At 37.9% G+C, this 12,114-nt stretch overlaps 2 protein-coding genes across 7 annotated transcripts in view; one reads left to right on the plus strand and one right to left on the minus strand.

Annotated features, from left to right (window-relative positions):
• TRIM37 (tripartite motif containing 37) overlaps positions 1-2,088 on the plus strand; it is a 162,104-nt gene extending 160,016 nt beyond the window's left edge. Inside the window, exons 26-27 of one of the 3 annotated variants that reach the window (XM_049702321.1) lie at positions 885-978; positions 1,656-2,088. In XM_049702321.1, coding sequence (XP_049558278.1) covers positions 885-978; positions 1,656-1,751 — 190 coding nt within the window. In that variant the 3' untranslated portion in view covers positions 1,752-2,088. The remainder of the gene's footprint in view (positions 1-884; positions 979-1,655) is intronic. The other 2 variants (XM_049702322.1, XM_033431663.2) reach the window with 2 other exon arrangements.
• The window catches only part of PPM1E (protein phosphatase, Mg2+/Mn2+ dependent 1E), a 196,396-nt gene that overhangs the window by 22,500 nt on the left and 161,782 nt on the right, over positions 1-12,114 (minus strand). For all 4 annotated transcript variants that reach the window (XR_004484282.2, XR_007473594.1, XM_049702329.1 and 1 more), the window contains exon 2: positions 2,438-2,556. Coding sequence is in view for 2 of the 4 variants with exons in the window: in XM_049702329.1 (XP_049558286.1) it covers positions 2,438-2,556 (119 nt within the window). In the remaining 2 variants the exon portion in view is untranslated. The remainder of the gene's footprint in view (positions 1-2,437; positions 2,557-12,114) is intronic.

The raw sequence follows: 12,114 nt of genomic DNA on the forward strand, positions 1-12,114 counted from the left end.
AAAATCAAGATGAAAAAGAGTACAGCTGATGGTTGGAGAAATGCCAGGTCTTTATGACATCATGTGAAGCCTTGAATCTAGCTGTGTAGCCCTTACCTGAAGGGGAGCCAGTAAATTGTTTTGCTGAAGCCAGCGGTCACTTGCAGCTAAAAAATTCTTTAGTATATACTTTAAGCATACCTGCTAGGTTTTTGGTTTGAGCCAAATCTGGTCCTACAGTGTCCAAGATGTATCCATCTAGTTCTACTCTATTAAGTGTATTTTAAAAATTAGGAATGAATATTGAAGTTTATCAAATGCTTCTTTGGGCATCCTTAGAGATTATTCTGTTTTTTTCTTTTGACCTATTAATATACAAATTATGTAATAAATGTCCCAATATTTTTGTTTTTTTCACTGCTGTTTCCCCAGGACAGTGCTAAGCTATAGTAAGCCCTCAATAAAATACTCATTAAATGAATTGTTGTACTCAATATACAAATATTTCACTTAAGATTTTTTACATTGATTACTAAGACTTATCTCTCATTCCTTATTTTAGTTTTGTCTTAGGCAAGTTTTGGTATCAGTGTTATGCTGTGCAAATTTTCCTTCTTTCCCTATGCAATTGGATAATTCATTTTAAAAAGCAATGGAATTATCTGTCTTGTTTGAAAATGTTCACCTGTAGAATCACCTACGCCTTTTGTCCTTTTTGACAATCTTCTCAATTTCTTTCTTCTTAGGTAAAGTTTTGTTAACTTGTATATTTCTAGAAGATACCCAGGTTTTCAAATTTATTTTCACAAAGTTTTCATAATTTCTTTTAATATCCTCTGTATTAGTGATCATTTTCACCTTCTTGTTTTTAATTTTTACATTGGTATATTTTAAATTGATTTTAGGTTTTCTGGACAGGAGTTGTGTCTGCCAACAGAAATGCAAGGTTGTTTAACAAACATTGTTAGGGATGACATAAACATTAAAAAGAACTTTAAGGTAAGGATTTTTCTTCTTTAAGTCTGTTTTTGGAAACACCTAAGAGAAAAGTCAAAGGGCATTTCAGTGGGGACTTCAGTGCCTTTAAGACAATGACAGCAGGCCTTATTCAGTATGCTCATTTCCCACTCTGATGTATGGCTAAACACAATACGCCCTGTAGAGATTCTCCTCAGTGCAGTTCACACTGAGTGATTTGGGTTAAAGAGAGGAAGGACGTGCAAACAGTCTGGAACTATAATAGATCATTCTGAATCACAGCAGTGGCACGGAGACATTACTGGGTAGTCTCTTGGGAAAATATGAAATCTGAATGACCAATGATATCCACCAAAACAATAATCCTTAATTACACTTTCGCTATCTTATGGGGGTTCAGAAAATTCTTCCAAAGTAGGCACGTAGGGCAACACTTCCATCTTGCTACGTTAAGTATTCTCCTGCAGGAAGTGGTGTAAGAACATCAGTATATAAATAATTGCTGCTTGAAATGGAAAAATAAAATTAAATTAAAAAGGGTGCGAAAAAGAGAAAATTGTCCAAAGTAGCAGTCCACCCCCTCACAGCTGTAAATTACTCATCAGTCGTTAATGTCACTGTACTGAGCTGGAGCTGAGTCAGCCATCACCCTGGCTGCAGTGAAGCAGAATTTAATCTCCCTCATCTTTTCATTATAGGGCTTTTACTTCATGCATCAGTACAAGAGGAAAGACCAATGCTTTGCAGCAGGAATTCCATCCAACTTGACTCTGGAACAATTTGGTTCCAAGTGAATCAATTACTCTCAGTAAAAACAAGCAGAGGAATTCCTTCTTTGCCAGTTTTCTGTCAAAAATTATCTAGAGAGATAAAGGAAGAATAAGAATGTTTATTTTTATATCTGCCTCACATTCTCTGGAATCCAGCTGTCCTGATTCATTAATATACGCTTTGTTCCTTCTGCACCATGTTTAAAGGCAAATGCTTAAAATAGAACAGTGAAATATTAAAATTCCCAACAATTTTGAGTAGCCATTCCCTAATTTTTACAACAATTGGTATTTTTTTAGTCTGTCAAATATGTATAAGGCTAACACATTAATAAACATGCCTTCGTTAATAATTAAAGCCTCATAATTTACCTGGAAAAAAGATGTACAATGATCCAGGCAATTAAATCACATTACATAACTGTCACCTCTCCATTTATCTAGGTATTATGATAACATACTGTTACGATAATCTCTCACTCCAGTTACCTTCATGTGGTTTCAAAATATGCCTGTATTTTCCCCTCTTTTCCCTACTTTTATTGATTAGTTTGAAAAAAATTTTTTTGCTTTTTTTTCTCTTGCTACTACTATAAAATCAACCAGTGGGTAAACATAATTAGATACAGTATTTTGTAGACATTTTCTGTGAATCACTACACAGGAGAAGATTTTAAAATTTAAAACAAATAATGCAGAAAAGTACTTACCCACAGTCCCCTCTGTGCCATCGGTTTCCTTTGGAATATAATGTGCAGAAAGATCACTCTGAAGGACTTCATCTGATGTGGCTCTGGCTAAAGCAGCAGCCAAAAAGGAAGGGCAGTTACTAAAAGAGAAAAAAAAAGGCTATTTCAGTAAGAATTAGGAACCATCACATTTTAAATTATTACTAATTACTTATTAATTATTAACATTGTCTCAAAACAAAATTATACCTTTAAACAATATTCACTACATATTTGTTGAGGGCATATAATATGGTAGGCAGTCGCCTAGGCACTGGGTATACACTGGTGAATAACACAGATATGGCCCCTGACCTGGGGAGGCTTAGGGAGACAGATGATAAGTAAACAGATAGGATATAACTTAAAATTGCGATACGTTTTATAAAGGAAACAAATAGGATTGAAAGTATTAAAGGGAAGTACCTACTTAGAATAGTCAGGAATGCCATACCTCAAAGGATGAGAAAGACGCAGTTATGTGGAAGTGGGAAGCTGGGGGAGAATATTCCAGACAGAGAAAACAGCATGTGTACAGGCCCTTTCTGAAAGCTTGGTATGTTTGAGGAACCGGAAGAAGCCCAAAGAGATAAAGTATAGTGGGTAAGGGGGAAAGTAGTGAGGAATAAGGTCAGAGGAACAGGAACAGGCCAGTTACATGGATCTTTTACTCAAAATGCAGGGGGAAGTAACTGAAGATTGTGAGCTAGACAGTGTCATAACCAGGCATATTAATTAAAATACTACTTTGACTGCTGTGTCAAAGAAAATTGGACGGCAGCAAGAATGAAGGAGGGTGACCAATAAGGAGACTGTTGTAATCCAGGTGAGATTTTTTTAAAAAAGTGATTTTGGAGAAAGAAAATATAGAACCTGCTGATTACTGTATGTAGAGGTGAGAGACAGAAAGGAATGAGCCTGAGTCCTAAGGTTTTGGTCTGAGCAACTCGGTGAATGGTGGCATCATTCACCTAGATGAAGAAACCAGGAAAAGACAGATTTGTGGAGGAAAAGGGTAAAGTAGAAAATAAGAATTCATTTTAGCCATGTTAAGTTGGAAAAATCTGTGAGATATCCTTGTGAAGGTGTCAGATGGCTAATTATATATTTTAGTGTGGAGCTCAGAGATGTCAGGAAATTTGGAAGTCATGAATGTATGGATGGGATTTAAAACTATGGAAATAGAGGGGAATTCCCTGGCAGTCCAGTGGTTAGGACTCCGCAATTCCACTGCAGGGGGCATGGGTTCCATCCCTGGCGGGGGAACTAAGATCCCACAAGCCGCGAACCGTGGCCAAAAAAAAAAAAAATTTTTTTTTTAAACTATGGAAATAGAATAGATCACATAGAGAAAACATAAAAAGAGAACTACTATGGACCAGTGACTTCTATGTGCCTCCTGTTTTCCCCCTTTTGGAATAGTAAGTACCTTCCCAACATACGCATTGTATGTTGGGTAGTAGTGGGGAAGGGGGTAGATAATATGCCTCTTTAGTCCCCAAGTTTTCAAATCAAATGGAACTATATTCAAGGAGCTGTCATCAAGAAATTATACCCAAGGAATCTCACCTGGACCTGACCTCGCTGAGATCCTGAACCTCAAGCCTGAGCCTGATGCCATTAAGGGATGAAACTTTGGGAGACTTTGTGGGGAGGGTGAGTGATTTTTTTGCATGTGGGAAGGATGTGAATTGTGCGGGCAGAACAGACGGTGGCAGATTGTTTCTCTAAAAAAGGTCACAGCAATATTTCTGGTCCTACATGCTCTTTAAGAACTTTACCGTTCCAAGTGAAGAGGCAGAATCTGTTTTCCCTTCTTTGAATGTGAATGAGACTTTGACGAAAAAAAAAAAAAGTGGCAAGAGTGATGCTGTGACTTCTGGGATTTGGTCATAAAAGACTACAAGACTTCCCCTTGGCTTTCTCTTCTCTCTTCCTCTCTCTTCCTCCCCTTTCTCCTTTTCCTCCCCTTCCTCTGCCATTCCCCTCCCTCTGGGACATGGACAGGTTCATGTGGGTGTCAGCTGAGGCTCCCAGTCAATGGCTGTTATCAACTGCCTGACATGTAATGGCAAAGGCCTTCAGATGATACCAGTCCCAGCCTGAGGCCCCAGACATCCTGGAACAGAGATAAGCTGACCCTGCTTTGCCCAGTCTTAATTCCTGGCCCAAAGAAACTATGAGCATCATAAATGATTGTTTTATGCCACTAAGTTCTGTGCTAATTTGTTACACAGCCATAATAACTGAAAACCCAACACTGAGAAGCTTGGTGGAAGATAAGGAACCTATAAATACTGAAAAGACAGCAAGATAAGTAAAAGGTGAACCAAGAGAGTAGAATATTTGAAGAACAGAATGGTCAACTGTGTCAATACTACTGAGAAGTCAAACAAGATAAGGGAAAAATCAGATACTGAATTTAATAACATGTAAATAAATCATCACTGACTGGGCGCAAAGACAATTCAATGGGGAAAAAAACAGTACTTTCTACAAATGGTGCTGGGACAACTGGACATCCACACACAAAATAATCAAGTTAGTGTCTTTCCTTACACCATATACAAAAATTTACTCAAAATGGATCATGGACCTAATTATAAGAGCTAAAACTATAAAAATCTTAAAAGAAAACACAGCAGTAAAACCTCAAGACCTTGGATTAGGCAATGGCTTTCCTAAATATGACACCAAAAATACAAGCAGCAAAAGTAAAAAAGAGTTAAACTGAACTACATCAAAATTAAAAACCTTTATGCCAGACTTCCTTGGTGACGCAGTGGTTGGGAATCTGCCTGCCAATGCTGGGGACACAAGTTCAAGCCCTGGTCGGGGAAGATCCCACATGCCGCGGAGCAGCTAAGCCCATGCGCCACAACTACTGAGCCTGCGCTCTAGAGACTGTGAGCCCCAACTACTGAAGCCCGCGCGCTCTAGGGCCCGTGCTCCACAACAAGAGAAGCCACCGCAATGAGAAGCCTGCGCACCGCAACGAAGAGCAGGCCCCACTCGTCGCAACCAGAGAAAGCCCGCACGCAGCAACAAAGACCCAACGCAGCCAAAAAATAAAATAAATAACACTATAGAAATATTAAAAACAACAAAAAAAAGAATTTTAGTGGTAGTGGTAGTACTTGGGCATATAACCTAAAAGGATGGAGTGTTGTAGTCTGAGAACAGGATACCTGTGTGTATGATTTTGGAGCTGGTGCAATTTTTGTGATAACAGGGTTTAGGTGGGACCAAGAAAGTGAGTGGTTTAGAAAGAGATAAAATTAAAATGTTTATGTTCTAAGTCCCCAAGGGAAAATAAAAAACTTAGAAAATTCTGTTTATCATTCATCAGTATTCTTCAAATTGTAGATTATGATCCATTTAGTGGGTAAATCAATTTATGAACTGTGAGCATTTTTTTTAAAAAAAGGAAATAGAATAAGGTGCATGAGGTAAAGGTAAGTATTCCAGATATATATTAAGTATATACTGAATCCTGATTATGATGAAAAAAATTTTGAAAGTTACTACCCTTTAACAATTATGAAATAAATTGATGGCATCCTTTGAAATCCAAATGCTTTATAAACAATATCGCCATTTCTCCTTTCATGCTAAGTTAACCGAATTTTTCTTGATGAGTCAAAATCTTCCTTCATAGACCTAAACTCTTTGTCAGCATTGCCTGTCTTTACCTTTCATCACGCTTTATTTTGATTAACTGGACACATCCAGATATTTTGCCCAAGTGGACTTTTAGTATATAGTTATAACATTTACTTGGTCCCTTTGCTGTTTTAAAATTAATGTTTAAAAAAACCTGAAAACCTTTATTGCAACCTTGTTCCCAAGAGTTGCCCCCATAAAGGATATCTTTTGTATAATTATTAAACTATCTGGATCTCGTTCACCAAAGGTAAGAATGTGAAAACTTCAGAGAATAAGGCAAGAACCATTAGTCTCATTAATGTGTCATCTGCAATACATTTTTAGTCGCAGTTAATGTAATTTTTTACTTTTTGTCAGACAGAATGAAAATATTTTCAGTGAAGTAGGGAGGAGGATTAGCTGATGAATAGCTAGAGATAAAACATCAAGCTAGACACCTCACCCACATCAGCTATTCCTACATGTCAAAAAGCTACAACATTTAGCATGAATAAGTTCCTATGGTTTTGACTCTGATTGAAAGTGATTATTTCTGAAAAATCAGAATTGCAAATATATTTTAAAACATAGTCACATCAGAGAATATTTGATCAACTCAAATGAAAGCTTATCATTAAAGCTTGTCATTTCTAAGAGAACTACCGAGAGAAACTAACATGATAATAACATAGCAAACTGCTTGCTTTCATCGTTTCTCATACAATACTTGAAAGATCCCTATACAGCAGGTTTTAGAGTTTTAAAGTTTGGCAAATGTATTACATAGAAAATATCAGAGGAGGGCCAGTAATCAAGGCAATCTGGGGAACTGGGATTACAAATGTTACTATGTTGAGAACATTGCTGAAGAAGAGTATGATTAGAAATTTTTTAACTTTTGCAGTATGTGTCATTTTGGGGGACTGGCTCTTTTAAAATCAAATTAATCTTGTTAAGGCCCTTCAAATATAGTCCAAGAACACTCTTTTGCTATTTACTTATATTAACAGATATTTATAAGTGCTTATTACCATTCCTATCTTCAAGCAGTTCACATCCTGCAAATAAACGGAAATACGTTTTCATACATACCAATTTGTTACTTTCTTGTTTGTTTTGGGAATACAAGTATAGACTTTATATAGTCATAGATAAAAATAAAATCTTTAGTTTATGTCTAAGTCATATACGAACTATATGCATAAACACCTTTTGAACAATGTTGAGATATCATTAGGGGTCTGGTTAGTTTTAAATTTTATTTATTTATTTTAAATTAATTAATTTTTGGCTGTGTTGGGTCTTCATTCCTGCACGCGGGCTTTCTCTAGTTGCAGTGAGCAGGGGCTACTCTTCATTGAAGTGCATGGGCTTCTCATTGCGGTGGCTTCTCTTGTTGTGGAGCATGGGCTCTAGGCGCACAGGCTCAGTAGTTGTGGCGCATGGGCTTAGTTGCTCCGTGGCATGTGGGATCGAACCCATGTCCCCTGCATTGGCAGGTGGTTCTTAACTACTGCGCCACCAGTGAATTCCCTGGTTAGTTTTAATTTTTAAGTTTAGTGACATACATAAAAAAATTCCACTTCACAGGAATTCCCTGATGGTCCCATGGTTGGGAGTCCTTGCTCTCATTTCCGAGGGCCCAGGTGAGGGCCTGGGTTCAATCCCTGGTCAGGGAATTAGGATCCCACAAGCACAAAAAAGAAAAAAAAGAAAAAAAATTCCACTTCATTAAAGCTATTTGTCAATGAATACATGAATGCATATTTGGATTTCTGTGGATACTGACTTTTTCAATGTTATGTATGGTGAAGCAGAAATCCAGCTCTATTAAACTTCATACACTGAACTCTATAAACAAAGCACAGGGTCTTGCTTTAAGCTAACAATAGTTCTTCAGACACACAAAATAAAACTCAGATTCATAAATGTTCTGACTCTTCTTCCCTGCTGCTCAAATTGGCTAGTGTCATCTTTATCCTCAGACTATTTATCTGAGTAGGTCAGTCTCGACTCCTCAATTCTATTTCAGAAATAACCACAACCCAAAACATGCCTGGTGGAAGATTTTGAATTATAAAAATACAGTTGTATCCTAGTGACCTTGAACAGTTCAGTACTTATCAGTGTTTATACTATTTTATTTTAATCAGTATTTTCCCAAATTAGTCCTTTAAAAAGCCATAGAGTATATCTGGGAGCAGTATTTAAGGATGAGGTGGATGTTAAATCATTGTTACAGACTGAAAGTTTGTCCCCCCCACCACCCAGATTCATATGTTAAAATTTTAATCCCCAGTGTAATGTAATTTGGAGGTGGAACCTTCGGGAGGTAATTAGGTGATGAGGGTGGAGCCCTCATGAATGAGATTAGTGCCCTTATGAAAAAGAGACCCAGGAGAGCTCCCTTGCCCCTTCCACCAGGTAAGGACACAAGGATAAGACAATTATCTATAAGCCAGAAAGCATGCTCTCACTAGATACCAAATCTGCCCAGGCTTTGATCTTGGACTTCCCAGCCTCCAGAAATGTAAGAAATAAATTTCTGTTGTTTATAAGCCTTCCAGTCTATGGTAATTTGTTAAAGCAGCCCAAATAGACTAAGACAATCATTATGGAACTACTCAAATCATTATCATAATTAGTGGAGCACAAGGAAGGAAAACTTCAGTACTGAGTATGTTCATGTTTTTTGCTCTAGATGAGCATTGATTTCTTTAGATTTCATAACAGGACCAAGTCATAGGAGAATCCCTAGCATTACTTTCACCTAATGTGCTTGCAAGAATTTTTTTAAGTGATAAAGAATAATTAGGGATCACTCTGAAGCCTGGACATAAACACAAGCGAGACCTAAAGTTTCTGCCAACTTATTTAATTGCTATTCAACTAACTTGTTGGAGACAGATTATAGCATAAATATAAGGAGTTAGAAAGCTGGGTTCTAATTCTAGCTGGGTAACCTGAACAAAGACTCTTAAATTCTCTGGATTTTAGTTCCTCAATAGAAAAATTAAGAAATTGAAATAAAATAACTCTAAAGTCTCTTCCAGGTTTAAAATTCTAATTCTATGATTCTATTCCAATAAGGTTTTGAGTTTGTAAGATGGGACAAAGGCAATGTAAAGGTAAAAATTAACACACTTCAGATCCAAACAAATGTTTTTATATACACCAGCAGAATGGAAATAAATTCTATATATTCCTTTTGTAAGCAATATAGGGATATTCTGCTTTATGTACTAGTGTCTACTTAAAAGCTGAAGGTATATTTATTTTGATAAATATAATCAATCCTTGCAGTGAATCTACCAGTTAGGAAAGAATCCCTTAGATTTTATATATTAAAAGAAACATGCCATAACATCTATAAAATAATATAGTTACCAACTGGTTATGAAGCTTTATATTTCAAGCAAAAGAGTACTATTTTGGGGTTCCCTGGTGGCGCAGTGGTTGAGAGTCCGCCTGCCGATGCAGGGGATACAGGTTCGTGCCCCGGTCCGGGAAGATCCCACATGCCGCGGAGCGGCTGGGCCCGTGAGCCATGGCCGCTGAGCCTGCGCGTCCGGAGCCTGTGCTCCGCAACGGAAGAGGCCACAACAGTGAGAGGCCCGCGCACCGAAAATAAATAAATAAATAAATTTTTAAAAAGAGTGCTATTTCTTACCTCTTTAAAAATATTTATTTACAAAAGCTTATTCTTCCTCCCCTCTACAGGTTGACATGAGTCCAATCCAATTTTTCCATTAGAGAAAAGGAAAGGAGCCAGATTGGAATTGAATATGAAAGCTGGCTCTCTTTCAGCACTATATATTGCCATCTTGGTATAAAACAGGAACCAATAGATAAATAGATTATTCTAGCATAAAACATTTAATTTTCATTTATTTTCATATATCATGGGTGGGTAAGTTTTGTTAGATGGACAGGACAGTATTTTAGTCAGATCTTTTTTCTAACTTGTTAGTATCTTCCACATGCATATTAAGACAATACACATTTTAAGACTGCAAACTGAATTCTTGTTATAAACCAAGCCAGGAAGCATTTTCCTCACAATGCCAAACCTACACAAATCACTAAAGACATTATTAGAGAAATTAGAGGTTTAAAAGTACATCCTTCCTGACACTGGCAATGTGGGCGTCAGCACAGCACCCACAGCTGTGTTTCAGTCTTGGCATAGCATTCCTAAGGTAATAAAAATTCTTGAAGGTGGGTAGTTTCTGTCAATTAACTCTGAGGGAAACTCATCTGAAGCAGCCTCACCTCAGCCCACGTATCACGATGATGCTGTCTACTCAATATGCCCTTGCTAGGGTGACAACATGTAAATGTTAAGTTTCTGATCACTCCCCTCCCCCAAGTTAATCATATGTATTCTAAATCTAGAATACACATTAAATTAAAGAAGGCAAATTCTCCACCAGACTTGGTATTCTTTTTCTTAGTGGACCAAATGGAGTTAAACTCAGGCTTGAATTCCTTCCTCATTAAGCTATTTTCTTTCTTTCTATAGCAGCCTCCAGGAACGCCACCTGGAGTCAGCTGATTATAATGCCCACACATCACAGATTCTCTTAGTTAGCCTTGAATATATATAATGCCAACTACCAAATGACTGGCTCCTGAGGTGCTGGGTTTGGGGTTCTTACAACAGAAATTTCATTCCCTACTGTTGCTCTCAGTGTAATCTTAACAATCATTTGTTCACTCTGACCAGGTTGATACTGAAGCATAGCCAGCAGGATCTTAAGTTTTCTGTGAATGGCAACCTAGATGTTACACATTTACCAAATATCAAACTACCACTAGTGTCATAAGACCACAAAAAGAAGAGAGCTTAGGGCTTCCCTGGTGGCGCAGTGGTTGAGAGTCCGCCTGCCGATGCAGGGGACGCGGGTTCGTGCCCCGGTCCGGGAGGATCCCGCGTGCCGCGGAGCGGCTGGGCCTGTGAGCCATGGCCGCTGAGCCTGTGCGTCCGGAGCCTGTGCTCCGCAACGGGAGAGGCCACAACAGTGAGAGGCCCGCGTACCGGAAAAAAAAAAAAAGAAGAGAGCTTAGCAGTAACTCTTCTTCGTCATTATTCTTCCATGACCAAAAGGAAACTGCACAAGTTAACTGAAACTTGTCAACATCATCAATGTACCTTCCTGTTGCTAACTCCTACACCCTGTTCTCAGATCTGACTCACTTAGAAGCATCTGACTGCTGATTATTCCCTCTACTTTGATAAACTCCCTTCTCTAGGTTTCCAGAACATCACACTCTCCTCTGTCACTCACAGGATTCTGTCTTCTCAATCTCATTTGATGGTTCTTTCTCTTCTTCCTGCCCTTGGAATTCCTCTTATCATGTTGTAAGTCTTTTTCTTTTTGCATAGCCTTCATCAATTTCTTGTATACAATATGCATTTCTTACTTATTATGTTTATCATTTATTTTATGACTGCATTCCTTCTCCCACTAGACTGCAGATATTTTTGTCTACTTTTGGTCATTGATGTCTGATGCTCAGATCAGTGCCTGGCACACAGTGATCAATAAGTATTTGCTGAATAAATAAACTTCTGTCTTTCTGATTTATATTGATATATATTTAAGCCATTCCCTAACTTCTTAGAATGAATGTTCCTTAAGAGGAGAAAATCAATACATTTACATAAGAGTATGTCACATAACATGATGTTGAGTTCTTACATGTAGGCTATGAAACTTGGGCTAGTATTCGTAAACAGGTGATAACCATTGGCAAACAGGAACTATGGTCATATTTACACTTTTGTTGTCAACTCAAGTAACTGGTTTATGCTATCTCTAGTCCCTTTCACTAAGAGATAATGTATTCAAAAATTTAAAATATGTATGGCTTTTTAGTAGGAACTTTAATTCAACCAATATTTTTAAACCATTGACCAGTTTTAAGAAAGCAGGGGCTTCCAAACCCCCTAGGCTGTGCAGACAGCCATGGGGGGCCCCAGCCCAACAACCAGGAGGCCAGCAGCCCCATGT

Source organism: Orcinus orca, chromosome 19, assembly GCF_937001465.1.
Source record: "Orcinus orca chromosome 19, mOrcOrc1.1, whole genome shotgun sequence".
NCBI classification, from domain to species: domain Eukaryota; kingdom Metazoa; phylum Chordata; class Mammalia; order Artiodactyla; family Delphinidae; genus Orcinus; species Orcinus orca.